We start from the raw sequence: 11,931 nt of genomic DNA on the forward strand, positions 1-11,931 counted from the left end.
GTCTGAGGTGGATCCTGCATGTTTATGTGCAGCTCAGGTTTGTTTACCAGGGTTAGGAACCGCTCTGGCTGGATTCGGGTCAGAGAAACCTGAACTCTGCTTCCTCAATGTGAATCATTGACATGAACCTGAAAAAATGTGTCATTCTGGCCAACAATATATTGATCGGATTAAATCTGTATAGGTAGATGCTAAAAATAAAACAGGAGTTTGCAGCAGTAAGATGAAACACAGCAATGACTCCGACTTTAATGTTAGAATGGAAAAAGATTTATTGGTCAAATTCAATCACACCAGCTGAAAATCAAAACCTACAAATATTAAATGTAGAAACTCATTTTAATGTTCCTTCAGGAGTTACTTGAAGCTCAATGCAGAACTGAAAAAAGCAGCACTCTCTCTGGCCTCTATGTTCACTGGACAGATAAGCTAAAGACACAATAACAGAGCGTGGGGCGTTTATATTACTGACAGCATTCTGCAGGAGGATCAGCTTTAATTATGAAGAAATGTTTTCATAAAGGAGCAAAATTAAGTGGCTTTACCCAGTGATATATCACAAATAATAATAATTATTATTGCTTTGTGTTTGCAGCTTCGTTTTATAATTTTAATATTGTCTCTATCTGTTTCTGCAGGATGAATTTGACAGAATAACAAAGCAGACTGGAAAAATTAGGAATTTAATGTCTGGATAGATAAAAGAAAAATATTAAAATATTTATATTTACAGACTTTAAGCCATGTTCTATTGTATAAATACTGTAAACATCCATCAGTCCAGATTCATCCATCCTCCATGCCTCCCTGCAGTAATATCTACTCTAATCCACTCTGTAATTATTTTTTATTTAAAATGGCCGTCCGTTTTTCTGATCTCTGCTGGTTCAATCTTGGATTTTTACATCTTTTCCTCATGAACCAAATCCTGGTTTGATCTGAGTCAATGGAAGCAGGAAACACACGAGGCATCGCTCTGCAGCACTTCACAATCGATTTAATCTGTTGAAATAACGCAGAAAGCAAATCAAAAAGTAAACACCTGTTCTCCTCATAAACTCAGTACCGGCATGTTTTGGTCACACAGGGCTGCCGTAGTGCTGTTGGCTCCGTCTTTTAACTATCTTGAATTCTTATGAACACTATCATCTGTTATCCCTACTTATTGCTTTAAATTAATAAGTTTTATCTGTTTATTTCAGGACAATATCAATAAATAAGGTCAAAAGAAACTGAAACTAAATTCTTGTGTAACATGATCCAGTAAGAGGCTTTTCAGCTCTTAGCTGAGTAAAACCCGCGACCCGAGGATCCAGATCCACTCAGGAATGCACTTCATAAGTCCGTACTGTAAAAAACCAGAAAACAAAAGACCCGCTTTACGCTTTAGATTTAGTTATTATTGAGTCATGATTCAAATATAAACCAGAATAACAAAGAAGTAAAAGGCAAACCTGGAGTGTATGAGGCCAGTAACCCGTGGTTCTGTTGGAGACGCCCAGCGTGGAAACGGCATGACGAGCGTAAACCTCCGGGCTCGGAACAAACCATCCCTCTGCTGAGGATGATGAAGATATCTGAAACACAAACAGCAAAATAAAACTTTAGACATTAATAAATGGGTTTTATTTCTGGTTAAAAAGCTTTTTTAAATTGAAATAATACACAGAAGTGGATCAATCATAGAAGAAGTGGATCGCTATAACTGACACAGAGAAAAAAAAACATATTATACTCCTTAAGTAACATTTTGTCACGTTACAACCAAAACAAAAAAAACCTGCAAAGTATGGCATTTACATACAGACGAGATCTTTCTCAGGAATTTTCTAGAAATAAACTCGGAAATTTCTGAGTTTCAAAAATGTAAATTTTTTGACTTTTGAACATTTTTCTGAGTTTTGAGTTTGTCCAAATTTTTCTAGAACATTTCTGAGATTAATCTCAAAATTTATGAGTTTTGTCTTGAAAATTTTAGACTTTAGAAGCAAGACAATGAAATATTCTATATATTCATTCTGTTTCTAAAAGCAAACAACAATTTCCAAATTGCAAATGTTTTAAAATGTGCAGTGCGATAAATTACAAAGGATTTAACCTTAAACTCTCTCTGTGATCTGTAGAAAGGTGAAATATGGTTTAGTTATAATAATTAATAATAATAATACGTTTAATTTGTATATCACTTTGCTAAACACTCAGAGACTTTACAGGAATCAGGTAAAGTCATCAGTACATCAAACAAAATCATAAAAGGTAGTTAAATACAGGACATGTTAATAATAAATTAATCAGTAGTCAGTGGATTACCTGGAAAGGAATCAGACTTTGAATGAAGATCCCTTTGTCGCTGTACTCAAAGTGAAGAGCTCTTGAGAAATTATCCAGGTATCCCTGGAATGGAGGCAAAAGTGACATTAGTTCAAATATGAGAAATGAAGATAAAGTTAATGGTTGGATTGGTTTGTTGTTGTCAAATGAATGCATCTCACAGGTGTTTATCTTACAGTGAAGGCAGAGAGAGTCACTCTTCCATGTCGGGGTCTGCAGCAGGCGCCTGAGGATATGTTGACCACTGCCCCCCTGCTGCGCTCCACCATCCCCGGCAGCACCAGTCGCGCCATCAGAGTGGCGGCGCCAACGTTCCTGTTCACCCGATCCAACACGCCCTGCTCGGGAATTTCAATCAGGCTCCTGGGCGAAGCCGACGTTTCGTCCATACAGTTCACCAGGAAGCCGATGTCTTTACCCCTCAAGGCCTCTGTGACAGGTTTGGCCGCCGCTTGGCCCAGAGAGAAGTCGGCGGTGACGACGGCGGTCTCCACCCCGTAGGTTTGGGAGAAGAAGGAAGCGGCGTTTCTTACAGAGGAGCCGTCCTGCGTGATGAAGATGATGCTGATGCCGCTTCGAGCCAGCTCCTCTGCATAAGCACCGGCTACAGGCTCAGCTGCACCTGTCAGCAGAGAAAAAATAAAAACCTTGTTTTACTGTCATTACCTTCCTAAATAAAACCAGCGGATTTACTTTAGAGATAAAATAAAAACAAAGTCAAACAATAATATTACTTATTAATGGAAAACGTTTATATTCCTGCTCTGGATTTGGAAAAAAACAGATTTCACAGCAAGAGATAATATTTTTAGTTCTTTGATAAGTTCTGCTACAGGAAATGTTTTTTGATGAATTATGAATTAACAACATTTAATTTCCCTTAGCACATTTAGCAATGAGTACATGAGGGTGATTGACAGCACTAAGACCCTCCTCCTGGCTCTGATTGGTTGTTTTTGGTCAGATTGGTGCATTTCTTCAGACAGGGAGGAAGGATCTTTTCACAGATTATCAGTCTCATAAAGTTTTAGCAAATATGTAAAAGAAAAATAAATAAAAAAGTTAAAAATACATATTCTTTACAAACGTTACATACTGCAGTTTTGATACTTTTCTATATTTATTACAAATTTTTTAACAGTAATAATTACAATCTAAGTTGTAAAAATAATAACAAAAAACGCTACAATTTGCCTTTCCTGTATGAGAATAGAGTAATGCATTGTTACTCCTTCTGCTTATATATATGTTGCTAAGCACTACCAGTCAGCTGGCTGAAAGAAGGCTGACCACTACCACTAAATTTAGCGTGTCTATTTTATATATTTTAAGGTGATTTTAGTACCTTAAATAATGTTAAAATATACATTTTTTGGTTTCACCACTTGGATAAAAGTTTACATTTTTCTTCATGTTGAAATATTTTTTGGTATATTTGCAATGCCAACCTGCTGTTATCGTCTCTCACCATAAATAACAGCCCAGTCCCCGTATCTCTGGGTCAGCCTCCCGCTGGGCATCATCCGCGGCAGGAAATGGACCCTAGCCACCGTGCAGCAGTCCCTCAACAGGACAACTGCTCTGCTGGCCGCGTACAGAGCTCCGATCAGGGCCAGAGCCTCGAAGTGAGAGCTGCAAGACCGAGAAACTTCTCTGTACAAAAGGTGAAAGCTGTCCACGGCCGCCGCCATGCTACACACGCTTTATTATTGTTATTTACACCTTGTAGTGAGTTAAAACTCAACGAGGAGACGGTTGGATGTAAAGCTAACAGGTACACGAGAAAGAAGAATAAAACATAAATTCGTATCGAGTCAATTTTCCACCAATGTTGTGTTTTTACACACGCTGTAGCAAGTAGAAAAGTCTCATGTAAGCTATCCGGAACAGAAACAAAACATTGGGTCACGTGTCAGCATACATCAGCCGTGCTGCTTTCAAAGCCCTCAGAAAATCCGCCAGATTTTACCCAAATGGTGAGCGAGTTACTTTAGTAAAATTAAAGTACACGTTTTTTAACAGCAATTAAAATGGAGACGAATAATTTTTTTTTACATTTGAGTCTCAACTACATTAGAGTAATTAATGAATCATTCCAGTCATATTTTATAGGCAAATATTTGTGTTTTTCGGCGGTTTCTAAACACAACACAACGCTCCTCCCAAACGAGGAGTAGCCGTTTCTATAGAGACATGGCTGTCTATGGCAAGTGATGCTAGACGGCGATTTCTGGCTCTTTAAAAGGTAAATGCACCTTATTTTTCACACGTCAGTGATATATTTCGTTCTGTAGTGAATCGCTGCTTTAAGGTTTACAATGTTTAACTGTTAATTTAGCAGAATTTAGCCAATTTCGCCCTCTGTTAGCCGCGTTGTAGCAATTAGCATCATTTAGCTGATGAAGAAAGGTCAAATTTTGTAGCTTTAGCTTCATAGTTTATTAATAATATAAGCAAACATATCGGGCCTTGAAACATTTATTAGTCTACTCGGTGATACATAGGCTTGGATTTGATTTAATTGCATAAAATGCGTTTCGTGCTGTAAAAGGAAGCAGGTCCCACACCTGTTGAAGATGAACTAATTAGTCTGTTTGGAAACAGATGCGCTAATGTGACGGTTCACAACAACCAAAATTATATGAATACAGCAATAAATTAGTGACTCCATTAAGAAATTAACGTCCCAGTAATCACAAGAAAGAAGAGCTGATGTTAGGCAAACATCAGCTTAACAATGTCTTCATTATTAAGATATTTTGATATTGTTTATATTTTTTAGGTATACATTCTTATTCTTGCATTTTGTATTTGAATACATTACATTTATTTTTAAAATATGAATTTATTTTTTGGTTTTCCAATGTAATGATTAAATGATCAATTGCATCATTCAGAAGTTTAAACGTATTTATTACAAGAAAAAAATATTGAAGTTATCACATTATTTTATTTAATGCTTTATTTATTCATTGAATTGATGAACTTTGGTCGGACCCAGGCCAGGATTCAAACCCAGGACCTGTAACAATGTAACAGTGCTGCCAGCTGCACCATCTTTAAATAAAATAAAATTACTAATAAACTGAACTATGATATTAACTCAGTTCTTATCAAACGGAAAAGTAAATAGAAAGTGTAGACCACACCAACTTTGTTCTAATGTGTTTAGCAATAGTTTCGACTTTAGCAAATTAGAAACAAGCAGAGCAACTTTTACATAAATTATTGCTATTCTTTTCCCTAAAGGTTAATTAGTGTTTGTGGAAGAGTAAAGAAATTGATAACTAAATTTATACTCTATCTGATTGTGCTGCTGTGTTTCCCTGCTTGTTTAAGACAAAATGCTAAAATCAGAAATAGAAAAAGACTCTTTCATTATCAGATTTTGCAATATCCAAATATATCTGAATTGTATTCTCCTGTCAAAATGATGGTCTAATGCTCTGTTTTTCTCCAAGGAGGTACTTTACATTTTCAACCAGTTTTGTAATATTCCAACAGTATTTTTTTTTGAAGATCCTGGAAATCTCCATTCAGTAACTATTATTTTCAACAATCTGTAATTAAATACAATTTCAGACAAATCTGTGGTTAAAATAAGGTTTTCCTGAATCCCTGTTCCTATGGATCACAAGTCACACTTCGTTTACATTATGTTTAGAGATTTTTTCTAATCTGAAATACTTTATTGTTTGTCATACTTACGCTCATATATGGGTAGAGTAAAAAAAAATTATACTCAAGTAAGAGTAGCACTGCTTCAACATACTTTTTCTCAAGTAAATTAAAAAGTAGCCATCCAAGAAATTACTCAAGAGTAAAAAAAAGCATTTGGTAAAAATGTCGATCAAAATATAATTTAATATTTAAACATTACGTCATTAGATGGACCAGAGTAAGGTTATGTGGAAACTTTGGTACTTTAAAGACCAAAATGGATATAAATAAATAATACAATTATTTGATTGTGCTATAAAATGATATGTGCCTGGAAAATATATAATACTTCCCCTTTAAGTCTGTAGAGTTCCTACAGTATTGTCCTACAGACAAACGTCATAGAGATTGGATCTCAAAACGAGTCTTTCTTAATTCTTTTTTTCATCCATCAGCTGCAACATGTCACAGCTTTCTGCTGGCGACGAGGTGCAACTACAGTCTCTCCTCAAGCAGCTACTGAGAAGCATCAGCGACAGGATCTCTGGAGCGCCGTCCGCTGAATGTGCCGAGGAGATTCTCCTCCACCTGGAGGAGACCGACAACAATTTCCACAAGTAAGTCATCAATAACCACTGAACTGCACAAACTGTAATAAGAGAAATAAGTTTGTTTAATGAAAACACACTCATTTCCAAAAAATGGCGGTTCTTCGGCCATATGGAAATATTTGTGTTCGCGTCACGTGATCAACAGCCGGATGTTACAACTGGCGAAAACAACGAAGAAGACGTAGGAGGAGCACAAGAAGTATGTAGTAGGAGGCTGGTGGTTTGTTTTTGTTTTGCTTTTTTTAGTTCATAAAAAGTTGTGCGTCATTGTAACGTGTTGAATCCGTAGCTGTTCTGTAAAATGGCCGACCACATTTTCCCCAAGCCGCCGCCTACGGAGCGACTGGCCTCTGATGGCTGATACAGGATGATCGCTTAGCGCCATGGCTGAATTAAGAATATAATCTCATGTAACTGTTTACATCCGTCGCCGCCATGATTTCTATTTATTTACCGAGTGAATAATCTTATTCACGCGTGATTTTGATTTCATTTCAAACACCGCAGTTATGAAATTTTAACATTTGCAGAATATAGACAAAGATTTGCGCACATTTGCTGCGCTGGTTGTTGTTTTTGGGCTTAAATTAATATACAAGGGGTCATATTTTTTTATTTGTTTGTTTTTCAGCTATGAGTTCGTCAGATACCTCCGTCAGCATGTGGAGAGCTCTCTGGGTCCGGTGGTGGAGGATGAGTTACAGAACCTGACCAGAGGAGGACAACATGCAGTCGGACCCGGACAGGACACGTCAATTCACGCTGTGACTCGGAGAACTAGAGACTCGGCTCAGTGAGTGCAAATCACAATATTCTGTTTACTGTTCAAGTGTTAAAAGATGAAATATCTCCTTTTTAATAAAATGTGTAACTTCACAAAATGCTCAAAATTCCTCATTTTAATGTACAATTATTTTTTTGTGGAGGAGTTCTCATAAAATTACTACTTAATTACCCTAATACTATAATAAAATACTACTATTTTATTATTTCAACATTGTTGTATGACTTTATTCTTCTATTGTTGTGATTTTATTCTGGTAGTATTGTCACTTTATTCCGTATTATTATAACTTTATTCTTATATTATAACATTGTTCTCCTTTTTCACAACTTTATTGAGGTAATTTTACAACTTTTTTTGTCATATTATTATTATTATAACATTATGCTGGTAATAATTTTGTGTTACTGTAACTTTATTTTTGTAATATTGCAACTTTATCCTTTTTTACAACCTTATTCTGGGAACACTATGACTATTTATTCATGGATCATTTCGACTTAATTATTGTAATTTTACTACTTTATTCTCCTTATTTACAACTTTATTCTGGTAATAATACCTGTAATATAACTTTATTTTGTGTTTTTACAACTTTATTCAGGCAATATTCTGACTTTGTTATTATATTTTAATTTTGTTGTATGATTTTTTTACATGTTTTTATGACTTTATTCTCATAATAGACAAATAAATTATTTTTATTTTGATCCTACCACTCCATTGTTGTCAAAGATGTAAAAAAAAAATATATATATATATATATATATAGTATAACAAAATCTTTGCAGACCAGCCGGAAGTAAACTTAATTTTGCTCTAAACTTTATTTGCATTATTTTGTTGTAAACCAAAACATAAAATGTAATTATGTTGGAAAACAGTTTAATTTAATCTCCTGAATTTTAAACATTATTTTGAATGTTTGGAACTGATAAATATCGAGTTATTTATGGGAATGCTTCCCCGCTCTGTGCCAGGTACCATCAGATGCTGCAGACGTTAAAAGCCACCATGTTGGTGGTCGTAGAGTCTCTGATCAACAAATTTGACGAGGACCAGCTGAGAAAAGAGGAGATGCACAGAGAGATTGAACGCTGCCAGTCCAACAGCCAGTTCGCTGATAACTGCTCAGACAGCGACTCCTCCTTCCACCAGGTCAGAGACGCAAAAAAAAAAAAAAACGTTTGTGATTTTGGTTTATTCTTATTTTTCCTAAGTCAGGGGTGTCCAAACTTTATGTAAAAAACTAAAACCACAAAATGTTTTATTGAATTTTAATAAATAATTAATAAAATTATTTAATCAAAGAAACAAAATAGTCAGATTTTTTTTTTTTTGCAGGAAATGAAAATGTAAATCATTATAGATCCCTTTTTTTTTTTTTTTTTTGCATGTTTTCTTTATTGCAAGTACGGAAACCACTTCACTCATTTATTTTGGGCTCAACTGAAAAAAAACCTGAACAAATATTTTGTCTTTTCTTAACAGCAAAAACATGCTTTTTTAAACATAATGTAAAAACAATATCAATATAATAAGATAATATAACAATATAATAAGATTTAGGTGCTTTAAAAGTCTACTTTAGTGTATAAGTTAATGAACAAATGTGGTCTTATTTACCATTAAATTAAATTAAATAGGAAACAGAAAGTGTCTTATTAAAAGATAAACGATTTGTGTTGTTCCTGACATTTTTGTGAGAAGATTTCCATTTTGTCCTGCTTTAAAAAGAAAAAAGTCTCCATGTGCTTCTATGGCTGTCGCAATAAATCAATTAATCACATAATAAATTAAAATAAAATCAATTATTTCCATTTGTATGATTTATTGTTTTTCTATTTTCTCTCTTTCTACAAAAACTAGATGATAAAAGTCTTCTGTCTGGTGCTTTGGTCTCAACTGGCCTTTTTTTAAAATCACAGTTTTGTTTATAGACTTCATAATTAATTTTATTGGTTGTTATGTTTATTTATTTTGAATATTTAAACTGTCTTCCAGTTCCAGTGTTAAATGTTTGTCAGAATTTAAAGTTTATTGATCTTTGACAATGTGTTCTTGGATCATGATACCATTATATTACTTGGAAAGAGCAGCAATTTCATAGTTTATAGAAATAACTTTTGGGACAATTTATCATAAAGAAAAATTGATCATATCATCAGGCCCATCTGCATCCACTACCCACGCTGGTGAGACAAATTTCTATCATTCACAAATAGCCCCTGAACCGCACTTTGGGACACCCCTGAATTAAGTTTTTAAAAACATTTAAAGTCTAATATCAAAAGGAGTGAAAGTCCTCACTATCTCATGCTGCTTTTTCCTGTAATCCATAACTGAATCTGTTTGAATGATTATTGTTTTCTGTTTCCAGAGCTACGCCTTCATCAGACAGGAGCAGCTGCAGGTTCTGGCTGAAAAACTTGACTCCAGCAAACCGAAAGAGGTAGAGAAAATGTTCTAGAAACTCCACAGTTTGACTCGTAAACCAAACAGATCGTTTGCTCCGTAAATCTAAAGTTCAATGAGATTATTATGAAATATACTTCAACAACATTTACACACCTAATAGAGTTTGGTTTATGTCTCAGTTCTTCAGAGTGAATTGCTTGTGTTTAGCTGGATCGATGGGGCCATCGTTTACGGCGTCCGGTGTGACGAACAGTTTGTGTTGTTTCGGCTGAATGATGTGAATCTGTTCAGGTGCGACGTGAGGCTCTGCAGGCTCTCTGCTGCGCTACTCCGTCTGACGTGCTGAGCTGCGAGAGCTGGAGCGCGCTGCGCAGGAACCTCTGCTCTGCTCTCACCGAACCCGACCTCAGCGTGAGTCCCAGACGAGGCAAAATGATCGTGCAACACGATTAGGATGTTTTTATACCTGAAAGTCCGGTAGGCTCAATTAGACATGCACCGATTCGATATTAAAGGGGCAGTACTATGTTAAATAGAAAACACATTCTACACAATATTTAGTCTTTTTTTTACCTTAAATTCTTCAGATCCACAAGTGCAAACAAGTCATCAAAGCACAATGGTGCATTCAGGCCAGCGTAGATATAATAAAAAAAGAGGAGGGGCGAATTCATGACAAAAAACTCAAACATTTTGAGATTAATCTCTGAAGTGTTGTAGAAAAAACTTGAAAATTTGAGTTTGAAAAGTCAAAAATTTGCAAGAAAATAACTGAGATTAATCTCAGAATTTTGACGTTTTTTTCTAGAAAATTTCCAAGTTTGAAAAGTCGAGAATTTGTAAAAAAAAAAAAAAAAAAAAGAAAGAAAAAAAACTCTGAAATTTTGGGGTTAATCTCAGAAATTTCAAAGTTTTTTCTAGCAAATTGAGCTTTATTAAAATAAATAAAGCAAAATCAGATATCTCTTTATTCCCATTTTAAATTATTATAAACTCATGTCATGTTGCAAAAAAAAAATCTTATATATACACATTGAGGTTTGTGGTTGTAAAGTGATAAAATGTTAAAACTTTTGCAAGGATTATTTATTTATTTATGTTTCTGACACTTTTCTGTCGTTTCCACTCCATCAGGAGAATGTCCTGCAGTTTTTCGCTAAAAGCTTTTCTTCATCGCCTCTAAATGTGACCAGAGAGATCTACACCAGCTTGGGTTGGCCTCTTTTCTCACACCTTGAATAGAAATATTTTAAATTAAACTTAAATCCTATGAGGTGTTAGTAAAATGACTGTTCTTAGCCTCGCAGGTTAATGCTATCACTTTTTTATCTGTGTGTGAGCAGCAAAGGGTCTGGAATCGGCTTTTCTGTCTCAGAGGTTAAGCTTCCCAACCAGATCAGCTGCTGTCGACATCAACAGTCCTCAGATCAGTCGTCTTCTCAAACAGGTGCTGCCAACATCTTTAGCGACCTCCTAACTTGAAGAAACGTTTGTTTCATGTTTAACTTCCCGTCTCAGATTCGACTGATGAATGATTTCCAGAAGGAGGTGACGACCTTCTGGATCCGCCACCCGGAGAAGTGAGGTTTCTTTCAGGGTTAATTTTCTCTTTAAATACTCAAACTGTGAAGTTTTTAAATGTTTTTTCTATCTTCCTTCAGATACATGGAGGAGATTATAGAGAGCACTTTCTGTCTTTTGTCCTTCCATCATGACCATGGCTCAACAGGAACAGAGAAAACATTGGAACCGGTCCATTTGCTGTCCTTACTGGACATTAAAGCCACCTGGTTTAATAAATGGATGGTGTGTATGAACTATCTTCTTTTATGGTTTTTTTGCACATAGATTCACTGCTAGCTAGTAACTAATTACATTTACTTGAGTAACATTTTGGAAAAATTGTAGTTGTAGGAGTACTTTCACTGTGCTGTACTTTTACTTTTATCTGAGTAATTTTACACTGAACAAGCTCGTTTTTACCAAAACTTCACTAGACTTGTAAAAGAAAGAAACTAGTTTGGAAAAAAATTATTTTGCCTAATTTTGTTGTTTATATTAATTATTTTAATTTTGGTCCTTAAAATATGAAAATGTCCACATAACTTTACATTTTGATCTGTCTGA

At 35.1% G+C, this 11,931-nt stretch overlaps 2 protein-coding genes across 3 annotated transcripts in view; one reads left to right on the forward strand and one right to left on the reverse strand.

Moving 5' to 3' along the window:
* Positions 1-251: 251 nt before the first annotated feature.
* On the reverse strand, positions 252-4,235 carry hsdl1 (hydroxysteroid dehydrogenase like 1). Its single transcript, XM_028041234.1, has 5 exons — positions 3,800-4,235; positions 2,508-2,953; positions 2,311-2,394; positions 1,455-1,577; positions 252-1,348 (listed from the first exon to the last, which is right to left on the reverse strand). Exons 1-5 carry the CDS (start codon positions 4,020-4,022, stop codon positions 1,283-1,285), a joined length of 942 nt encoding a protein of 313 aa, XP_027897035.1. The 5' UTR covers positions 4,023-4,235; the 3' UTR covers positions 252-1,282.
* Positions 4,236-4,495: 260 nt separating this feature from the next.
* tbc1d32 (TBC1 domain family, member 32) overlaps positions 4,496-11,931 on the forward strand; it is a 67,371-nt gene continuing 59,935 nt past the window's right edge. For both annotated transcript variants that reach the window (XM_028041215.1, XM_028041216.1), the window contains exons 1-10: positions 4,496-4,576; positions 6,447-6,608; positions 7,234-7,395; positions 8,367-8,544; positions 9,767-9,838; positions 10,096-10,215; positions 10,939-11,017; positions 11,148-11,251; positions 11,323-11,384; positions 11,466-11,610. In XM_028041215.1, coding sequence (XP_027897016.1) covers positions 4,545-4,576; positions 6,447-6,608; positions 7,234-7,395; positions 8,367-8,544; positions 9,767-9,838; positions 10,096-10,215; positions 10,939-11,017; positions 11,148-11,251; positions 11,323-11,384; positions 11,466-11,610 — 1,116 coding nt within the window. In that variant the 5' untranslated portion in view covers positions 4,496-4,544. The remainder of the gene's footprint in view (positions 4,577-6,446; positions 6,609-7,233; positions 7,396-8,366; positions 8,545-9,766; positions 9,839-10,095; positions 10,216-10,938; positions 11,018-11,147; positions 11,252-11,322; positions 11,385-11,465; positions 11,611-11,931) is intronic.

This window comes from Xiphophorus couchianus, chromosome 15, assembly GCF_001444195.1.
Source record: "Xiphophorus couchianus chromosome 15, X_couchianus-1.0, whole genome shotgun sequence".
Taxonomy (NCBI): domain Eukaryota; kingdom Metazoa; phylum Chordata; class Actinopteri; order Cyprinodontiformes; family Poeciliidae; genus Xiphophorus; species Xiphophorus couchianus.